The sequence below is a fragment of the Cololabis saira genome, chromosome 4 (assembly GCF_033807715.1).
Source record: "Cololabis saira isolate AMF1-May2022 chromosome 4, fColSai1.1, whole genome shotgun sequence".
NCBI lineage: Eukaryota > Metazoa > Chordata > Actinopteri > Beloniformes > Belonidae > Cololabis > Cololabis saira.
Window position 1 is genome coordinate 16,030,729 of NC_084590.1, and position 22,217 is coordinate 16,052,945.

The 22,217-nt window shown below is 46.9% G+C and overlaps 1 protein-coding gene across 1 annotated transcript; it reads left to right on the plus strand.

The window, feature by feature from the left end:
* Positions 1–1,065: 1,065 nt before the first annotated feature.
* LOC133441559 (TRPM8 channel-associated factor homolog) lies at positions 1,066–21,896 on the plus strand. The gene is made up of 12 exons (XM_061718990.1): positions 1,066–1,124; positions 1,312–1,964; positions 2,284–2,500; positions 2,798–3,086; positions 4,680–4,975; positions 6,905–7,079; positions 7,251–7,345; positions 9,723–9,933; positions 19,316–19,549; positions 19,825–20,048; positions 20,342–20,455; positions 21,473–21,896. The coding sequence occupies exons 2-12, from the start codon at positions 1,324–1,326 to the stop codon at positions 21,713–21,715; spliced, it is 2,739 nt and encodes a 912-aa protein (XP_061574974.1). The 5' UTR covers positions 1,066–1,124; positions 1,312–1,323; the 3' UTR covers positions 21,716–21,896.
* The last annotated feature ends 321 nt before the right edge of the window (positions 21,897–22,217 follow it).

Sequence of the window (22,217 nt, forward strand, 5' to 3'; positions counted from 1 at the left end):
TATACATACACAGACACACACACACACACACATATAGACATATACATCGGCTCGTTTTATCTGCATGCTTGCTCTGTAGTTTTTGGGGTTAGTTAATCGCGGTAATTTAGCTCAGATTGTGATTGGATCTCGAGACTTGGGACGGTTGCCGTGTGTCTGCCGGTTCCGTGCCTGTTTCGTGTCTGTTCTGCTTTTTTCAGATTTCCAGTGCTTGACGTGCGCCTCCATGTGTGTTCTCGCATCCTGGATTAGCAGCGGATGTCACCCCCACCAGGTTTGTATGTGTATATCTATGTATGTGTATGCGTATGTAATATAGTAACAATGCATATATATATATATGTATATATATATATATATATATATATATATATATATATATATATATATATATATATATATATATATATATATATATATATATATATATATATATATATATATGCCTTAGGTTCTTACCAGCATGGTATTAACCATTAATATGTGTGCAGACAAGGTAAAAAAAAAAAAAAAAATCTGGCACAAAGACTCAGACAAGAAGACATAATATTGAGAATCTTTATTTGTCAGTATATCTCATGAAACACACTGACATGAATCATCTGCTTTTAGCCCATCACTAGTTAACCTAGTTTGCCATTTATCTGGCACCCCAGGAGCAGTTAGGGGGCCCAAAGTGTTTCGCCTCATTTGCCAACCAGGGACTTGATTAGGGTAATTTGTTTTCTGCTGTAATCACAGGCTACCACATAGCCTAATAAGAAATTTGAGGTTAAGGAGAAATAGGCATAGGTGGCTATTTAATGTCATTTTTACATCTAATTTAAAAAAGAGGATATTTTCATGAATGTTTTCTTAATGTTGCATCACTCTGTGTTGCTCTCAGCAAACTTGTAGAACTTGTAGAACCAAAGTGATGCAAGAACTTTACGCTTGTCAAATCTTTCTCGCTTTTCATTGGATTATGAAAAGTCCCTCCTCATATCCTTTTACTCATTTCTTTCCACTCAGTTCCTTTAAATACCTCTTCACCTCTTCACCAACTTCATTTATCATTCAGTCTTACCCTCTGGGACAGATCTGTTTGGGAAACTGCTGGATCATATTTCAACAGGACCAAACCGGTAAAGGGGGCTTGTGTTGCTTCAGTGATAAGAAAACTTGTGAAATGTTGAACTTTTAATGTTGTACTTCTATGAAAAGTGTTTTTTTATTTAAAACTGTATTGTGAACTTTTTGTATTCCACAGGACAAGACCTTCTGACCCTCTGTATTGCTTTTTCTGCTTTCATCCATCTTTACAAACTTTAGATTTCTCTCACCATGTCAAACCAGTCAACCCAGTCTTATCATGAAGGGGCCTACAGGGTTCTGATGAGGGGTCTGACGGAGCTGGACCTGCGGGGCACCGGGGTTCCCTGTACTCTGGAGCTGGCTGGAGAAAATGCCTTCCCTTTATTAATAGACAGCCATGGTCAGGTCCTGATGGCTGCCTCTCTTTACGGCCGTGGCAGACTTGTCGTCCTGAGCCATGAGAATTACCTGACCATGTTCCCTGCTCTGGTGGAGAACGCTCTTACCTGGCTGGGAGGAGAGGAATCTGAAAACCACTCTGTGGGGGTGCAACAAAACCTAAGTTCAGTTGCTAATAATCTCAATAAATCAGTCTTCCAGGTCAGTGTTGTGGAGGCTTTCAGTGAAAATCCAGCAGTTGGTGTGTATGTAACAGATGCTTACACCGTGGAGGCAGAATCAGCAGCCCTGGTGGCCTTTCTGAAGGCAGGAGGAGGGGTGCTGATAGGGGGACAAGCGTGGCACTGGTCTTACCAAAACCCCAACGTTCTCCTGCAATTTCCAGGAAACAAAGTGTCAGGGGTGGCAGGAATCTACTTTTCTGCAGAATATGGTAATGCAGAAAACCTGCCGATTTACCCTGAAATCCCATCTTGTCTGAAAGCCATTGGGTAAGTGGACACTTCTCTTTTAAAGTTGTTTTCCTTTAATCTGTGAAATTATGTTGTTAAGCCCTCAACAATATTGTAGAATATAACCTTTAAAGTGTATTAAGTTTTCATGACTTCATATATAAAGTAGGAGAAAACATGACTGTCACTGTCACAACTATTTTAGTGATGCTTAAAACAAGTTTTGCTCAAAATAATATTAGAATACTGTTACAATGAATGACAAGAACTTCTTTTTTTCAAAAGCATTTGTTAATGTGATGGACTGGCGACCTTCTTAGTTTTCTTTCTATCTGTTTCTCATTTTTTTTAAATATAGCAACCGTAAGGATTTAAAGGAGGACCTGGAGTTCCTGCTCAAAGGGATTTCAGGGTTTGACCTCCAAGGAGGTTTTGGTGCCTCCTCAGTTCTGGTCCACGGTCCTCTAGCCTTCCCCATCGGTATTACGGAGGATGAACAAGTGTTCCTGGCAGGAACCTACTATGGTCTGGGACGAGTCATTGTGGCGACACATGAAACCGTTCTGGAACTAGAGGTGCAGTTTAAAGTAATAAGTTAAATACAAGGACATAAGTATTCGTACACAATACATTATAGTAGACTTTTATGGAAGAAAAGACATATTACAGATTATATGCTTGGTTATAACCAGATAAACTGATCAAAACATGTTTGTCTCTCTGCCATAGAATAGGTCACATATAAAATGGTCTTTTCAAAAGTAGAAAAGTATTACTTTTCTTTACAATCATGAACTTAAGGCTACTTGTCACCTGTTCCCTGCAATGAGTTTCATGCTCCTCTTGTCATTTATTTTTATATTTTGTTGCAGACACTGGCACCGTTTTGGAAGAATGCATTTGACTGGCTAGACCAAGGCCGGAAGGGGATTGTTGGTTTTATGCCAGAAATTAACAACATAACCCACTCAGAGTTAGTGTGTGAGAAGACAGACTTCAGGAAAGACCTGAGCGTGTTTGTGTGTACAGCGTACTACGATGAGCACGCTCACGAAATCCAAAGCTTTGTAGCTGAAGGGGGAGGTCTTGTGATTGGAGGACAGTCTTGGAACTGGGCATACAGTACACACTTGGGACAAAACCCACTACAAAAGTTCCCAGGTATGGTAATGCCTAACATGATTCTTGTTTACCTTTTGTGTCTGTGTGCATGTGCGCTGGTGTATAAAAATGTTGAAAATCCTTTTATTATAGTGGGTTTCAGTATTAGGAAAATAACACCTCAGACAACAACTCAACACTCTTTTCATGGCGTTATTATTTAAAACCTTAAAAAAGATAAACAAAATTATGTGGGCAGTACCAAGTACCCCTTTACTGCTATTTGCTTGATTCATTTTAACAAAAAGCAAACTGAAAGAAAAAAAAAACTCTTGAAGCCTCAAAAGAACCACAGTGTACATTATATATACATATTTGTTGATGGATGGGAATCCAAAAGTTGAATCCATAACAATGTATATAAGAAAAGAAAGCAAAGTTTAGGGAGGTGTATGTCCAGCAGAAAGCCTTGTTAAGCAATTATCACATTTACTGCAAAGGTGGACAGAGCTTTGATGAAGAACGGTGACAACTATGGACACGTTATGGATACTAACCCGCTATACTGACAGCAGAGAAACAAGTGGCGCTTTTGCACTAGTATCTACTCAGCTCGCTTCTACCTGCCAAGGCCCCGTCTTGCGCTTTTGCACTAGGGGCTAAGGCGGGTGGAGCCGCTCCAAGCAGATACTTTTTCTGTAACCATTCTGCCGAGGTTCTAACCGGGCTGAGCCGGGACTATTTCCGACGTCATCACTTTACAGGCAGCTGATTGGTCGGGGGGCGGGGCCGTGATCACCCTCCGCGCCACTGATTGGTCGGGGGGCGGGGCCGTCAGACGTTTGAATCAGGAAGCGGGAGTCAGCGCGAGAGCGACTGGCGGCTCGCGGCGATTTTATTATAAAGCGCAAACGTCTGTTTGGCTTACGAGAGAATTAAAAAAGGGACGTAGACGGGCTGTTTTTTTCTCAGCCGCTCGCGGCTCCAGCTGATTTCTCATCTGCGCCGACATGAACAAAGGTGTTGCGCAATCGCGTACGTAACAGCAGCTTCACCCCAACCCCCCCACTTCTCAACTGGCTGTGGAAAAACAAACGGGGACAAAACGGGTGGACCCGCGCCGAGCCGTGTCGGGCTGATTAGGTACTAGTGCAAAAGCGCCAAAGGACAAAGTGGTGGAATAAACTCTAAAACACAGTATAACAAGAGGCTGTGCAGGTCAGATTGCAGCTGACCCTTCTCACCCTGGACACAGTCTATTCAACCCCCTTCCCTCAGGAGGCTGCGGTCCATCCGGACCAGAACCTCCCGCCACAAGAACAGCTTCTTCCCCTCAGCCATCACACTCGCCAGTTAAAGAATCTGCTCCTTTTTTGCACATGTACATATTTTTACACCTAGTAAGCTATATGTATTTCATTTTTATGTTACGTACAATATTTCAATCCTGCATGCACTCCTAATTACTTTATTGTTTCTCATTTTATTTGATCTTTTAATTATTTTTACTTTCTTTTAAAAATCATTTTATGTTATTTGCACCATTACATCAGAGCAATTTCCTAATCTGTAAAGCTGTTTCACTGACACTGGCAATAAAGTCACTCTGATTCTGATTCAGAGTGTCACATTTGTGTATCTTCTGTGTTTCAGGTAACAAGATCCTGAACAAAATGGGCCTGAGCGTGTTGAAGAATACAATTCAAAACAGTTTCTACAAGCCTCCTGAGATCAACCACACCAACCACTCACACTTTCGCTCTTTCCTGAGCCGCTTCATTGGTCATGTTACTGAGGGCGAAAAACTTTCCGAACAAGAGGAACAACGTCTTAAAAAACTAGGAATGGAGTGTACCAAGTTCTTGGAAATGAAAGCGTACCATAGCTTCTCCTACATGCAGGTTCTGTCCATCCTTACTGACACCTTGAAGAAAACAGGCATGCCACAGGTGGGTAACACAAAGTTTTGTAAATTGATTTTCTTTAGGAGTAAATATATTCATTATATTATTTATGTATGATTGGATCAATGAAAAAATCCTCAAGGAAAAAAATTGAGATGTTTAACTTTTAGTGAAATGAAAGTAAACACTCACCACAAACTAAAACACCATCATCTACTGAACTGACAGAAGCCCAGCTTTGACTTAAGTTTGCTCTATAAAAGAAAATAAAGAGGTGGCACATGAAAACTAATACATTCACACAGCACAGCAGTCACTCTGCACCAGTCTTGTCCAATTAGATTACTGTCTTTCCACTTTAAGCATTCTTTACCCTGAGATTGAAGCCCAACAACCTTAATAGGGAGGCTTGAAAGTTTGAAAAGCCAAAGCTGCCTTTTGTCCCCAACCTTGGTCATAACTTTAATGTCAGCATTTCAATGTGCAGCCAGGGGGTGGATGTTTCCAGTTCAATTGGCTCTGGAGTGAATCTTTGCTTTGATGCCACATTGGCTTTTCTAAACACAGACTTCCATCATTGAAGAAGTGTTATGATCTTCTGTCGGAAAATGATGGATGTATCACTGTGTTGGAAGTGGGGTTATTTCTCAAGTAGAGAATTTTAAATATCTCAAGATCCTGCTGACTGGTGGGGCTCAAGTGATGAAGGGGATTCTGTATATAAATTACACACAACAGTAGGCTAATTATCATATAATACAAGGACATAAACACTGACTAAACACCTAACAAAATAAAAACTAAACTAGAGAACGTAGATTGAAAAGGCTTTCTTTCGTTGCAGTCAGCATTGCAAACGAAAAAGAATGTGGTGGACTGAGTTACACCTGTAGCATGATTCTAGCTTTTACCAGCAGCCTGGAAATTCCTAGCATTTGCAAAACCTATGTGTTCTGGTCTGATTTATGATCACTTGTCTCCTGCCACTAAAGTTTTGGATGTTTATCTGCTCAAACATGTCTGGGAGTTGTCCCCTTAAGCAACATGTACCATATGTTCCTAACAAAAAAAAAACCATAACAGAGAGGTGCGAGGGGGCCTGGACGAGTGCCCAGTCCAGCACACAGAGAGTTCAGGGGGCCTGGGCTCTAGGCCGGACCGACTGATGAGACAGTACAGGGGTCCAGCCTCTGGGCAGAGTCCTGGGCTGGGACTTGGGTTGTGGCGTGGGCAGAGTCCTGGGCAGGGGCCTGGGGGGCTCTGGTGCAGGCAGGGAAACGAAGACTGGCTGGGGTGTGTCCAGGACAACCCCAGGAACAGGGACATGGTGAGGTGCGTCCAGGACAACCCGAACAGGGACAGGATGGGGTTGTCGCCGCCCTTGTCTCCATTTCTGCTTATACCAGGCCTGAATACTCTTGGGCCCGCCAAGAACCAGAGAGCCGAGATCCAGGTACGTTCCCCAGAAGGTGGACTCCTGTTCCTCTTCCTCCTCCTGCCCATTGTTACGCCTGCCTCCCGGCGGACGTTCTCCCAAAACCCAAAGATTTCTCCTGCTGGGTACATTGTGGCTGGTCCGTTTTGTCAAGGTATGGCTGAGTTGGAGAGATGCAGGAGAGCGAGGTAACGGGAGTTCCAATCAAATGTGATTTCTTTAAAAACAAACAAAACCGAAAGCGCTGATGAGCAGGACAACCTATTTGTCATCAAAGTTTCCACAGGTTTGCTTATGGACTGCTCATCAAGCCTGCTAAATAATAATATATTCATATATATGTGCGTGTGAGAGTGTGAGAGAGAGAGAGAGAGAGAGAGAGAGAGAGAGAGAGAGAGAGAGAGAGAGAGAGAGAGAGAGAGAGAGAGAGAGAGAGAGACGGTGTACAGACACTTGTCCTGACTGAGTGAAACATCTACTTACAACTGTTACACAAATTTGTTAAATACAGTAAGTGCTCATATGCATCGTTCTTCAAGGTGAATGAACAGAACCCTGTGAAGAATCTGACGGATAAACTACTCCTGAGTTTGGGAAGAGTGTTGTATAATGTTTCCCCAAACCAGGATGCCCTGCTGCCCTACTTAATTAAGGATAACCCATCACTGCCTCTTGTCTACAACCAAAGGATCAAGATCAATGCCAAGACAGCAGGTCAGGGCCCAGTGGAAATTATTCTAAGATTTATTGAAGGAACTATTTCTGGTAAATTGTTTTTAATCTAAAATGTTGCAATTTTCAGTGCTGTATTGTATTAAGCTTAATCTCTCTTCTGCCTGTTGTGTATACATGACATAAATATTTGTGGCTATTATTGTGATTCAGAAAATGAAGAATGGATCAGTACAGGTCTGTACCTTTCTCCTGGCCTAAAGACCGACATGATCATACCAGCAACATTCGTCAACAAGAACTGGAAGGTACAGTAAATATCAACATTATTACAGTACATCCAATTCATTTAGGCTACCGTTTGATCCAAAATTGTTAGTATGATGGTAATATGATGAGTCTGCAAATAAATATAGTTGCAGTTCCTCAGCAAATGTCCATCTTTGCAGCAGAAATAAACAAACATGTTTATTAATGTTTGGGCGAAGTTAATGACTCGAGTCAGGTAAAATTAAATGTAATAAAGGCCGAAAATAATCTATAAATAAGGGGCATAGTCTTGATTGACAACAGCCATAGCTCCTGATTGCATTTGTGACTTAACTGCTTAGCTCACACAGAGGTAGCTTGTCTGGTTCACTTTATTTACCGCAACGGAGGCAAAGAGCAGGCGGGAATACCGGACAAGAAGGCAATAATCAGCGTCAGGTTCGTAAGACAAGGTCGGGTATCGAGGAACAGGAGTCGAGGCAGAGTCCAAAAACAGGCAGGGTCGGCAACGCGAAGTCAGAACGGAGAACGCTGGAGAGCTAGAATTAGGACCAACGGCAATACCAACACTGCGAGACGGCGACATTTTCAAATAAGTGACAAATTTATATGAATGCAGCAAAGCAGCAGTGGTCTGTGGAGGAGACAACATGTTTTTTAGCAATATGGTCCATGGAGGGTGCTACACGGACCAAGTCCGTATTAGAGCAAATACGTTGTTGTTGCTTCAACTTTTGAGCCAATACAAACACAGTGACGTAACTCACGTTTGCAGCAACGTTTCTTTTTCTTTTTTTTTTTTTTTAAGTTTTTATCCCCGATTTTTTACCCATTATGTCACCCAGTGCTCCTACCTAAGTGACAGTCCTGGGGCCTCATTTATAAAGCTTGCTTGCGCACAAAACAGGGCTTGAAAGACTCGCAAGCCACCTTCTACGCAAAGGTTGGGATATAAAAATAAAAAACTAACCGAAAAATGTGTGTATCTCTACGCCAACCCAGACCCTCGCGCACGAAGATATGGGGAACTGGCGACGCAGGCGGTGAGGTGGTGAAATAAAGCCAGATTCATGTAATACTTTTAATGTCATCACATATCAGACTTATAGATCCATGTACACCCAAGCCGGTGTTCTGCCGAGTTGTCCTACCTCGGCAGAAAATACTACCGTACGATCCCCGTTTCTTTTATCTCAGTTTCTTTTTTTTCAAAGGCTTTTTCATGCAAATAGACGATTTAACAGCAGGAAGTCAGAATGTGCTTCACATAGATCTATGTGTACGACGCTTTGGTGGAAGAAAAAAAAAGCCAAATCACGCTTCCACATAGATAAATGCAGGTAGGATGATTTGACAGATGAAAATACCCTGTCAGATCACACTTCCACATAGATAAATGTTGATGTCTATGTGGAAGCGTGGTCTATTTCGACGTTTCAGCGCTATCGCTCAACGGTCTGCTGTGCGCGCTCCCAACTCACTCGCTTTATATTTGTTAGTGATGCCATTACTGTGACCACCAAATAATGTGGTTTTCCTGGCCTCCACCTCATCCACAACATCTCAATCTCAGTCTCCATGAAATTTAGTGGCACCGGCACGGTGGCCTGGCTCGACATGTCTCATTCATCCTGACTCACAGCAGAAACAGACTGCAGGAAGCCGCTGCGCATGCTCAGCAGGCTCATTTATATGCAAATACAGTCATCATGTAGTTTGCATTGCCCATTTATGGTAAAAAGTGGGCGTGTAGAGGGTGGGATATGAGCTAATTCACGTGCGGAACCTTCCAGCTGGACTGTGATTTATAAAGCGAACATTGCGTGCAAGCACAAGGTTTTATAAATCAGGATTTTTTTTTTGCGCCCGCCATTTTCGGCTTTTGGGTTTACGCGCACTTTTAGTATGGATCCTACACACCCTTTTATAAATGAGGCCCCTGGGCATTGCTCTCCTCTACCAAACCTGAGAGCGCCCCACACTGAGCTCAGGTCTCCTTCTTATCCTGAGGAGTGAGCAGGCCGCTTCTTTTCACCAGACAGGGTGGGGTTTCTCTGGCCGGACGTAATGCATGGAAGGATCATGTTATTCCGGCCAGATCTTCCCCACCCCATCTGGCGCCCTGGCTGGCCAGAGAGGGCCGTGTATAGCCCAGGACTGTGTGCATGTTTTCTGTGAGGGCAGCACACATTAGCTACCCAAGGGAACACAGAACACATAAAGGCCCTTTCGCCAACCCCACCCAGGGTGCGGGTGCTGAAGTCATGGGGGAACTTAACACGCACTCAGCGCCCACAGTGTCCCCGGAGGGAATTGACCTTCTTGCTGTGGGACATCTGCAGTACCAGCTGTGCCACCGTGCCCCTTGTACTGTAGGTTTTCAACGTTGCAGCCTAAAACTTTGTCTATCCACAGATCCTGATAGGCTGCCAAAGTGACTGGCTGGATGCTGAAGAGTTAAAGAGAGCTTCTCGTGCTACAAAGGAATTCCTTGTTACCTCAGAGTTGATGCAGGTGTGGAACTTGTGGGGGGGGCTCATCTACCTGGTGGCTCCATGTGACATCAAGGTTGAGGAGGAAGAGGTTGTGGTCCAAGTGGCTGTGTCTGCTCCATACTACAAGTCTGGTGAGTGTTTGTCACAATGTACTTATACTCTATAAGGTGATTGTTTTGAGAATCAAAGCCATCAAAGTCATTATATGTGCATTATTTTTCTGTTGGCTGATCGGTAGCTACATTGTTGTTCAAACTCATTTTCAAAATCAATACAGAACTGTATTATTTCCTTCGATCAGTTTGTGTGTGGCACCCTACTTTTCTTTTGCAGGGTGCCACACATTATTTTGCTTTGACTTTGCATCACCCATCCACCAACCTCCTTTGCTTTAAAAATAAATTCATAACCTCACTTTCTTATTAATGCTAGATTATAAAGATACCTATGTCCATATATACATTTCAGTCTCACAATGAAGAATTCAAAACCTTTCTTAATGATAAAAAGTTTTGGTGACTGGGCTCTGATAAATCTCCATTTTAAGTTATAGAAACATTGGGGGTGATGACCATGACTTAATCCTGTTTCTGTTGAGTCAGAGCCTACAGGCGGGGGTGGTGGGGTTTTCAGAACAGCAGTGACCTTGGCAAGAGACAGCAGAAGGCATGTGAGAAGTCAGTCACTCTGGTTCCTTAAACAGACCTAACCAAGATGGAGTGTTGGAAAAAAGCAAGTAAAGCACGTCTCTACTGTGTTAGCCTCCCTCCATTCGCTCCGTGTAAAATTTAGCCTAGCTCTGTGTTATTTGCAGACCTAACAGCACCTTATGTTCCTAACAGAGCTCTCCATTCTCAGTGGGCAGGTTTACTCATAGTTCCTCCTGTTCTTCACTTTCCTTTCTTTAGAGAAACCCTCAGTTATTAATGACACTCATCAACATCATTGTTCTCCATTGCTTTTGTTGTGCTAGTCAAACCCTCTGACCACCTCAGTGTCTGCTGTCTACATCTGTTTACATAGTCGTCTCTGTAGTAGAGCATCAGCTAACCATCTAATGACTGGTTCAGTCATTAAAGAGTTATTAATAATCATCTCAAGCCTACCATGAGAAGAATGCAAGCAAGGACCGTAACGTCACCCGGATCGGCGTCACCGGGCCCCGCCCTGGAGCCAGGCCTGGGGTTGGGGCTCGTAGGCGAGCGCCTGGTGGCCGGGTCTTTGCCCGTGGGACCCGGCCGGGCTCAGCCCGAAACGGCGACGTGGGCCCGCCTTCCTGTAGGCCCACCACCCGCAGGAAGGACCATGGCAGACCGGTGCAATGTGGGCTGGGTAGCAGTCGTGGCGGGGTGCCTCGACGACCCAATCCCTGGACCAAAACCCTCACAGTGGGGACATGGAATGTCACCTCGCTGGGGGGGAAGGAGCCGGAGCTTGTGCGTGAGGTTGAGAGATACCGGCTAGAGATAGTCGGGCTCACCTCCACACATAGCTTGGGCTCTGGAACCCAGCTCCTTGAAGGGGACTGGGTCCTCCACTACTCTGGAGTTGCCCAGGGTGAGAGGCGGCGGGCTGGTGTGGGCTTGGTTATAGCCCCCCAGCTCAGCCGCCATGTGTTGGAGTTCACCCCGGTGAACGAGAGGGTCGCTTCCCTGCGCCTTCGGGTCGGGAAAAGGTCTCTCACTGTTGTTTGTGCCTACGGGCCGAACAGCAGTGGGGAGTACCCGGCCTTCTTGGAGTCCCTGGGAGGTGTACTTGATGGTGCTCCAACTGGGGACTCCATTGTTCTACTGGGGGACTTCAACGCTCACGTGGGTAATGACAGTGATACCTGGAGAGGCGTGATTGGGAGGAACGGCCTCCCCGATCTGAACCCGAGTGGTGTTTTGTTGTTGGACTTCTGTGCGAGTCACAGTTTGTCCATCAGGAACACCATGTTCAAGCATAAGGGTGTCCATCAGTGCACGTGGCACCAGGACACCCTAGGCCGGAGGTCAATGATCGACTTTGTTGTCGTTTCATCTGACCTTCGGCCGCATGTCTTGGACACTCGGGTGAAGAGAGGGGCTGAGCTGTCAACTGATCACCACCTGGTGGTGAGTTGGATGCGCTGGCGGTGGAGGAGGTTGGACAGACCGGGCAGACCCAAACGGATTGTGAGGGTCTGTTGGGAACGTCTGGCTGAGACCTCTGTCAGGGACATCTTCAACTCCCACCTCCGAGAGAGCTTCTCTCGGATCCCGGGGGAGGCGGGGGACATCGAGTCCGAATGGACCATGTTCTCTGCCTCCACTGTCAACGCGGCGGCTCGAAGCTGTGGACGCAAGGTCTCCGGTGCCTGTCGTGGCGGCAATCCTAGAACCCGGTGGTGGACACCGGAAGTACAGGATGCCGTCAGACTGAAGAAGGAGTCCTACCGGGCTATGTTGGCCGGTGGGACTCCTGACGCAGTAGATAGGTACCGGCAGGCCAAGCGAGCCGCGGCTCGGGCAGTCCTGGAGGCAAAAACCCGGGTCTGGGAGGAGTTCGGGGAGGCCATGGAGGAGGACTTTCGGTCGGCCTCGAGGAAATTCTGGAGGACCGTTCGGCGCCTCAGAAGGGGGAAGCAGTACTCTGCCGGCACCATTTATGGTGCTGGTGGGGAGCTGTTGACCTCGACTGGGGACATTGTCGGACGGTGGAAGGAATACTTCGAGGATATCCTCAACCCGACTGACATGCCTTCCACTGAGAAAGCAGAGGGTTGGGGCTTGGAGGCGTGCTCATCCATCACCCAAGCCGAGGTCACCGAGGTGGTTCGTAAGCTCCTCGGTGGCAGGGCACCGGGGGTGGATGAGATTCGCCCTGAGTACCTCAAGTCTCTGGATGTTGTAGGGCTGCCTTGGTTGACACGCCTCCGCGACATTGCATGGAGGAAGGGGACAGTACCGCTGGGGTGGCAAACCGGGGTGGTGGTCCCTCTGTTTAAAAAGGGGGACCGGAGAGTGTGTTCCAACTACAGGGGGATCACACTTCTCAGCCTCCCGGGGAAAGTCTACGCCAGGGTACTGGAGAGGAGATTACGGCCGATAGTCGAACCTCGGATTCAGGAGGAACAATGCGGTTTTCGTCCCGGTCGTGGAACACTGGACCAGCTCTATACCCTCCGCAGGGTGCTCGAGGGTTCATGGGAATTTGCCCAACCAGTCTACATGTGTTTTGTGGATCTGGAGAAGGCATTTGACCGTGTCCCTCGTGCCATTCTGTGGGGGGTGCTGAGTGAGTATGGAGTCCGGGGCCCTCTACTAAGGGCTGTCCGGTCTCTGTATGATCGAAGCAGGAGTCTGGTTCGCATTGCCGGCAGTAAGTCAGACTTGTTCCCAGTGCATGTTGGACTCCGGCAGGGCTGCCCTTTGTCACCGGTCCTGTTCATAATTTTTATGGACATGATTTCTAGGCGCAGCCAGGGGCCGGAGGGGATCCGGTTTGGGAACCTCAGGATTTCATCTCTGCTTTTTGCAGATGATGTTGTCCTGTTGGCTTCATCAGACCGGGACCTCCAGCATGTGCTGGGGCGGTTTGCGGCCGAGTGCGACGCGGCAGGGATGAGAATCAGCACCTCCAAGACCGAGGCCATGGTTCTCCATCGGAAAAGGGTGGCATGCCTTCTCCGGGTGGGTGGAGAAGTCCTGCCTCAGGAGGTATCTCTGGATCTTGTTCACGAGTGAGGGAACAATGGAGCGTGAGATTGACAGACGGATCGGTGCAGCGTCCGCAGTAATGCGGTCGATGTACTGGACCGTCGTGGTGAAGAGGGAGCTGAGTCGAAAGGCGAAGCTCTCGATTTACCGGTCAATCTACGCCCCTACCCTCACCTATGGTCATGAACTTTGGGTAGTGACCGAAAGGACAAGATCGCGGATACAAGCGGCCGAGATGAGTTTCCTCCGCAGTGTGGCTGGACGCTCCCTTAGAGATAGGGTGAGGAGTTCGGTCACCCGGGAGGAGCTCGGAGTCGAGCCGCTGCTCCTTCACATTGAGAGGAGTCAGCTGAGGTGGCTTGGGCATCTGTACCGGATGCCTCCTGGACGCCTCCCTAGGGAGGTGTTCCAGGCATGTCCCACCGGGAGGAGACCCCGGGGAAGACCCAGGACACACTGGAGAGACTATGTCTCTCGGCTGGCCTGGGAACGCCTCGGACTCCCCCCGGAAGAGCTGGAGGAAGTGTCTGGGGTGAGGGAAGTCTGGGCATCCCTGCTGAGGCTGCTGCCCCCGCGACCCGGTAACGGATAAAGCGGATGAAGATGAGTGAGTGAGTGAGTAATAATCATCTTACGATAGTTATTAATAATTTATAAAGAAGATTACTTATCAAAATGAATTATCCAAATTAATTAGTCAAAACGTGGACCACCTGACTCATCAGGAATATAATAACTAAACCGGAAAATCAGTCTCAAAGTAGCTGTTATTCCCTACGTGCCAAACTGTTGCCAGTAGTGGCGTTAAAGAATAACAATGAAGGAAGGAGTCTGAGACCTTTGCATCCAGCAGCTGCTGTTGTATAAACACATACAACTTCTTTGATTCAATTTAGAATGTATTTACCTGAGTGTTAAAAGATAATAAAACACCACTTAGGTTAAATTATGATGGCTAAACTACACATAAACAACAACTAACAGTAAACACAAACTTCAGATCATGTACATGTGTGTGGGTGTGTCCGTCAGTATGTGTGTGTGTGTGTGTGTGTGCGTGTGTCAGAATGTCACATCACGTGGACCAAAAACAAAATGGTCAACGTTACGTAAACCAAAAGGAAAGTGGCGGACTACGTTAAGTAGATCAAAGGGAAAATGGCGAACAGCGTCACGTCACCTAAGACCTCAAAGAGAGATAGCGAACACGCGCTTTTCAAAACTACCGGGGAAGGTTTCTTCACCCAGTGGTGACTGAATGTATCGGAGGCCTGATGGCCAGGGTACTAACTTGTCCGTGTGGGCTAGTAAGAAGGAAAGGAAAACTGGCGTGATCTTTCACCAACGTAACAATATAATACACGAACATAACGACTGTCGGTCTGCATGAAACAAACAATGCAAACACAATCAATGCCAACCACTTTGGAAAACTGGTGTGGTCTCTCACCACCGGTACCTTTATCGTTCTGCTGTTTCCCACCCAGGAGCCAGTGTATGGGGCTGAATCAACGACACTCGCTCTAAGCTTTTGACGGGAAACAGGAGCACGAACCGCTTCCGCTGTGAGGGAACACGTTATTGTTTGTGATTGACCGAAATAAATATTTACTACTACTACTACTTATATGGGTCCCCTTACACGGGCCCCCAACAATATAATACACAAACGTAACGACCATCGGTCTGCATGAGAGACCGTCGGCGCGTTACACAGTAATGAGCAAAACAAACACTGCAAACACAATCGACGCTAACTGCTTTAAACTAACTGCCCCGACACAAGCCTCTGGGATTTTTGGAACTCCTGTTTCTGGTCCCAGTCCACAGGTTATTGATTTTACGCTCCCACTAGTGGTTCAGTGTGAGTGGCTCCCACTTTTTCTCTCTCCCTCTCTGTCTCCCAGAGACAGATGATGCAGCGTCGCTAGCAGTCGGGTGCTCCCCCTTTCCTGGTCGTCCTAGCTTTGGCACTTCGTCTTGTTGCGTTTGGTCCCCGTCCCCTTCATCGGAACGTTTGTGGGTTACTCCGTTGTAACGCGGGTGGGCGAATGGGCTTCCACGAGGGCAGAAGGCGGGATGCTCCTCAACTGATGCTGGTCACGCTGATCGGAGATGAGGTGTTTCCCCTTGTGATGAAAAAGGTCAGAGAGAGTACGATTTGGGAAGCAGACCAGAGTTCCTTGGTGAACAGCTTGATGGTTACGCTCCGCAGGGTATCCTGGTAAAGAGCGTCTCTTTTCCTCGCCTTTCCTTGTCTCCGTGTTGGTAAGCATGAAGCATTTGTTGCTCACGGAGAGCTCCGTGGAAGAACTTAGAAGCCTGGAAGAAAAGAGGATGAGGTTCATGAAGCCACTGCTTTTAAACACCAGCGGGGATGCGCTTTGCATCAGCAGGGCCTGCGGACCAATTGACTGTCCTTACTGTACGCGCGTGACGTCAATCCCGCCCCCTGTTGACACCTCTACAGTCAATAAACTGTAAAGGCAGCTGGGTTTTGGAGTCATTTCTTAATTCCTTTATTTAAAACCATGCAGTCAGCATTGAGAAATCAAGGCTGGTCTCAGAGTAAGGCTTCAGAGCCGGGCCTTAAAGTTGAAATTAAGGCTTCCCATGTTCACATAGGACTGTGGCCCAACAATGTACATAGAACTCTCAGTTCTCCAGCTAATGGGTAAAGACTATTAATATTATTATGGTGTTTTGCACCGTTGACAATATATCGGTGCTTCTACTCTTTCTGTTCTTCATTCTCTCTTTCCAATCTCCCTTTTCCTACTCTACACGGCTGGCCTTTGGCAGGACGGTCCCAGACGGTCCTCTTTTTTCTTCCCTCTAAAAGAGGAGGTTTTTCTTGTCACTGTTTGGCCTAGGGGTTTTACTCTTACTTTTATCAACCATTGAGGATAATAACAGGATAAGAATTGCTTGAGGGTGGTGCTCTGGGTCTCTGGAAAGCCCCCACAGACAACTCATATCGTAATAGACGTTATATAAATAAAACTGAATTGAATAGAAGGATGACAGGGATCATCAGATGCTGCTCGTCCTGTGTGCCAAAACTAGCTTCTAGAATCTAGAAGCTAGATGACACCCCATTTGTTGTTGGGCATTAATAGTCGGTAATCTTATTAAGAATGATGAATTCAAAATTATCAACACAAAGCAGTGTCCTTTAGTTTTGGTACTATTCAGCGATGCATATGATGGTTAAAGGCTTGACCGAAATAGCAACTGTTTGAGTCAGCCTCAATAACACGGTGACCTACAAAGCCAGTCTTGCCAGGGTTGCAAGAGTACAACCTTCACATCCCTGTCTTAGTTTACGTTTCACAAATCGTACATATTGGTCATCTATTCAGCCAATGATGTTTATTTTGTTGAATATTAAGAATATTTTTTATTTTTTTTTTTTTTTTTTTTACCTTGTCTGCACACATATTATTGATTGATACCATGACGGTAGAAACCAAAAGTGTATATATGTGCATTATTACTATATGTAATATATACATATATATACGCACACATATGCGTAGACATACATAAACATACACATACAAACCCAGTGTTTTTTTTTTTTTTTTTTTTTTTTTTTTTTTGTTTTTTTTTGTTTTTTTTTTTTTTGGGGGGGGTGGGGGGGGGGGGGTGACGACATCCACTGCCAATCCAGGAAGCAGGAACACACGGAGACACACGTCAAGCACTGGAAATCTGCAACAAAAAAACCACAAACAAAGCACGAAACCGGCACGGAGCCATCCAAAACACGAACAGCAATCGACCTAAATCTTGAGATCTGATCGCAGTCTGAGCTAAGCTATCGCTACCGCTACCTAAACCCAAAAACTAGAGAGCCAGCATGCAGGTGAACAAGCCAGTGTGTATGTCTATGTGTGTGTGTGTGTATGTATATGATCATGCATGTGTGTGTGTGTGTGTGTGTGTGTGTGTGTGTATGCATGTGACTAAATGACTATATGTGTGTGTGTATATGTGTGTGTGTGTGTGTGTGTGTGTGTGTGTGTGTGTGTGTGTGTGTGTGTGTGTGTGTGTGTGTGTGTGTGTAATAAACCAAACAAAGCTCCACCTGAAGTGTATCTATAGTGGGGGAGGGGGGGGAGCAACCCCGCCACCCGCGAGACCAGAGGCCGACAAGGAAGAGCCCGGAACCCAGGCCACCGGCAACCCCACAGAGGGGAGAAGTAGGAGGGAGGCAACCCACCGCCTGCGATGCCCCCCCCCCACCCGGCGGCGGCCGAGGGGGCCCGCGGGCGGGGCCCCCACGGCGCGGAAAGAAGCAGCCAGGGATCCCGCGGCGGCGGACCGCGACCCAGGCAATCCCCGGCCACCCGGTCCGGGCCGGACACGCGGCCAGGAGGCCCTCACCCTTCAGGCCAACGACCCCCACCCGGCAGGGGGCCAGCCTGCCCGGAGAGACAGAGCCGCCCCGGCCGCCGACGCGGGCAGGCGCACCCGTCCCCCACGAAAGTGGCCCTCCAAGACCAGAGGGGGCGCCCCGCCGTAGAGGCAGCGGGGGGGACCGGAGACGGGCCCGGAGAGAGGGAACCCCCCAACAAGGCGACACCCGCGCAGGCCCGACAACGGAGGGCCCCAGACCCAGGCATCCCATTCATTCATCCATTCACCTATTCGATACCTATACTAATAATAATATACTATACATAATAATAATAATAATACTAATAATAATACTAATAATAATAATAATAATAACCATCTTTGTATAAAATAATATTGATAAATTATTAAGTTTTTGATGTCCCGCCAATGGAGGCTCAAATCCTCCATGGCAGGACCCTTCCATACCGCATTCCCACCGACACAGACATACAATCACGCACCGTTTCCCCCTCCCCGGGGGGATCCAGCACCGCCAGAAGGCACCCCAGGCTGCACGGCGGGCCCCGCCAGGCCCGGGTAACCCGACCCACCCGTCCCAGGCCCAGGCCGGTGAGGGAACGCGGGTGATGTGGGACCCCCTCCCGCCCCTTGTGTTGAGTGCATGTGATTAATGCCATAAAAACAGGGAGGAGGGAGGGCCAAGTATCGATTTGACACAGACCCCCCCCCCTCCCGAACTACGTGTCCTTGTCAAATGTATTTATTAAGTGTTGAATGTGCAGTGTCTATTTTGCTGTTAAAACCGTGAGGCGGGGAGTGCCAGGCCCCGCGGGACAGTGCCCCCCACGACCCGGACCCCCCGCCTTTCGCCTATGTGCGTATGAATCGTGTAGGGGGGGCAAGAGGGGGAGCGGAGGCCGAAGCCAGGAAGCAGGACCAGCAAAGCCGGCCCTGATAAGACACCCGCGTCTCCCCACCGGCCGTCCAGTAGACGGGGGCCGGCCCCCCGAGCCGGGCAAGGGCCCCACCGCACCTCCAAGGGCGCCCCCGGCGCCGCCGGAGCCCCCAGACGGAGGGGGAAACGGTCCAACATCCTCCCATTCATACTGACAACATAAGACATAGATACCTGGGAATGGTGCCACCCCGCCGCCGCGCCCGCCCGTGCACCCCCCGGTCAGGGGAGGCCCGCTCCCCGGACCCGGCCCCACCCCCCCCCGAGGCCACCCCGGCGGACACCCCAAGGGTCCCGGAGTCCCCACATCCGCAGGGGCACTTGGCCCCCGCCCAGCGACGGAGGACCAAGGCAGCAATGCCCCCCCAGCGCAGACAGCCACCCCCCACCCAGGCAGGGCCGGGCCCTCCGGGTGGGACCCCCACGCCCACGGCCCCGCCCCCCCCGGGAGGCCCGGAATAAGAATATTTTAAAACAACATCCACCCTTGCTTCCACCCCTGCTTCCCTTCAGGTGTGACGACAGCAGATGAATGGTCGGTGCTGCGTGCAGCTCCTTCACCCTGGGCAGAGTTGGAGTTTGACAACATCATCCTCTCTGTACCATCACACATTGTTCGTGACCTGCAGCATCCTGATGAGGTGGCAAAACTCTGGAACGACATCATGAAGGGGGTGGCTGATCTGGCTGTCATAGACAACTTTGACCGCAAAGAGCGCATTGTAGCTGACGTGCAGATTTCTCATGGTAAATGTACTTCTCTTTAACATTCTCACACATTTAAAGTGTTTACGACAGAGATAAGTAAAGCTTTTTTTATTCTAATGGAAATACTTAAATTCAGGATGAGTTAACAAAATAAAAATGAAACTATTTATATATAGTTTACAGTTTATTGGCATCAGTTGCCTTCACCCTCTTGCTGTTTCATATCATGGTTGAACAAGGGGTTGAACAAGCACTGCAGCCTGCTGATTGATTGTATCAGGGTTCGGTGTTTAGTTTTTCTTTTCTGCATCCAGGTTGGATGCACTCTGGCTACCCAATCATGATGTACTCTTCAGTAGCAGCAGAGCTGGTCAGACCAAAAGACGCCAGGACCGAAGGTCTGTGGGGAGAAATCCATGAGCTGGGACACAACCAACAGAGAAGATGCTGGGAGTTCTCGGGACACACTACAGAGGCCACGTGTAACCTATGGTCTGTTTATGTGCATGAGGAGGTGCTGGGACTCAACAGAGCTAAGGTGGGACCAAGGGCCACAGAAGATCGCAGAAGCTTTAGTCAGAAATATACTCCTTTTTAATATTCTGACAGCAAATGAACATGTTGGTGTTATGTCTAAATGAGCAGCCAGATATTGACTTTCTGTCATAAAATGTTATGATAAAGAACCAGGATCTTGAACCATGTCCAGCTGCCGCCAGTGTCTAAATGTATTGCAACTAATTGGAAATAAGGCAATGTTGTTTATCTATAGTTTTGTTCACATTGCACAATTTAACCTTTTAAAAGTTCATTTAAATGTTCATTATGCAGGCTCATCCTACCCTGACCTTGGAAACACGAAAGCAGTGTGTAGAAGACTATGTTAAGTCAGGCAGGAACCTCGATAACTGGCACGTCTGGACTGCACTGGAGACGTACTTGCAGGTAAGAGAAAATAATTATTTTTTATCATCTGCATGAAGCTTGGGTTGTACTGGAGTCTTCATCAATGTATACTAGCAACACCCCACAAGAAACATTGCAAATTTGCTAAAGTAATTTTTTTGTTCTGCGGACAACAATAAATTAAACAAAAAGAAATAGAATATAAAAAAGTAGCAAGTGTACAAAAAAAGACAAAAGAGCATAAATCGCCCCAAATTTGACCAATTCTCTGTATTTGTTTGTTTGGTTGTGTGTATGTGTTTTTTTGTTTCGGTTATATTATGTGAATTGTGTCCAATCTTTTTTTCTGGATTCTGTAAATTGAGAGCTTACTGTCCACTGTTCGCCACATGTATGTCTCTCATGTCCCCAGAGTATAGTTAAAGTTGAGCTACTGCTGCCCACACCACCCTCAGGAGATCCAATACTTCAACACATTCTGTTTTCTGAATGCTTGATATCTGCTCATACCTGACACTAAGATGGACACTGACACATCTCCTACATTAAAACTGAGCCACTACTCACATCATCTAGAAAACAAATCCTGAACCAGGCAAACCATTTAATTTAAATATTGACGAACAGTTAATACAACAGGAACTCATGATAACATGAATTATGTTAGAGTTTTTTCACTGCCAGGGACCATGGTAGTTAAGTAGATAGTTTGTTATGTTTGCCTGGATATATTTATGCACATATTGCTTGAATAATGTATATTGTCTTAACCCTTTTCAAATGTGATCTTTGTGATCAATGCAATGCTTTCTCGGTTCATTCAAACCTGTGATTAGAGCGGTCCATTTGTGATCAGATTGTTGAAGTCACATAATCATTAATGGTTTAACAGTTTAATGGCTTTTATTGTACGTATGAGGGAGCGAAAAAGAGAGAGAAAAAGATGGAATATGTTCTCCCTAACTTTCTCTCAGAGTTATCATCTTTAACTTAAGTGCACAGCTGATATGTAGTGTAAAGAAATGTATTATATCTCTCTCTAACAATCTCTTGCAGCTCCAAGAAAAGTTTGGTTGGGACACTTTCAAAAAAGTGTTTGCTGCCTATCATGACATGAGCGACTTTCCTGGAGACAACCCAGGAAAGATGAACCTGTATGCTGAGACCTTCTCTCGCTCTGTGGGGATGAACGTGACAGGATTCCTTAAAGCCTGGGGATGGCCCATCGAAAGGGCCACTGAGGAGAAGCTCTCTAGCCTTGCTCCCTGGAGTGATCATCCCATGGTCCAGTATGCCTGAACTTCAGAGTTGATCTAGTTTAGGGTGTTTAGTGATCATTCTTGGTAATTAGTTTTCAGCCATGTATTACTTTCATCATGGTAGTTGTTGGAAATGGACACATTATGAAATGGAAATCCCTTTCTCTATGTCTGAGAGCACATAATTAGGTGTCAGAAGTGACCATATCCAAAACTTTAACATGACATGATGGATATTCATTCATTCATTCATTCATTATCTTACCCGCTTTATCCCTTGCGGGGTCACGGGGGTCTGCTGGAGCCTATCCCAGCTCATTTTAGGTGAGAGGCAGGGGTTACACCCTGGACAGGACACCAATCCATCACAGGGCCACATATAGACACACAAACCATGCTCACAATCACACTCACACTCACACCTACGGGCAATTTAGAATCATCAATTAACCTAATATGCATGTTTTTTGGACTGTGGGAGGAAGCCGGAGTACCCGGAGAAAACCCACGCAAGCACGGGGAGAACATGCAAACTCCACACA

What these genes read in the sequence shown, in the direction of transcription:
- LOC133441559 (XM_061718990.1), top strand. Translation starts at nt 1,324, where the DNA reads ATGTCAAACCAGTCAACCCAGTCTTATCATGAAGGGGCCTACAGGGTT. An exon ending in CCCACTACAAAAGTTCCCAG is followed by an intron (nt 3,087 to 4,679) that starts GTATGGTAATGC and finishes TCTGTGTTTCAG; the next exon opens with GTAACAAGATCCTGAACAAA. An exon ending in CACTGGAGACGTACTTGCAG is followed by an intron (nt 20,456 to 21,472) that starts GTAAGAGAAAAT and finishes AATCTCTTGCAG; the next exon opens with CTCCAAGAAAAGTTTGGTTG.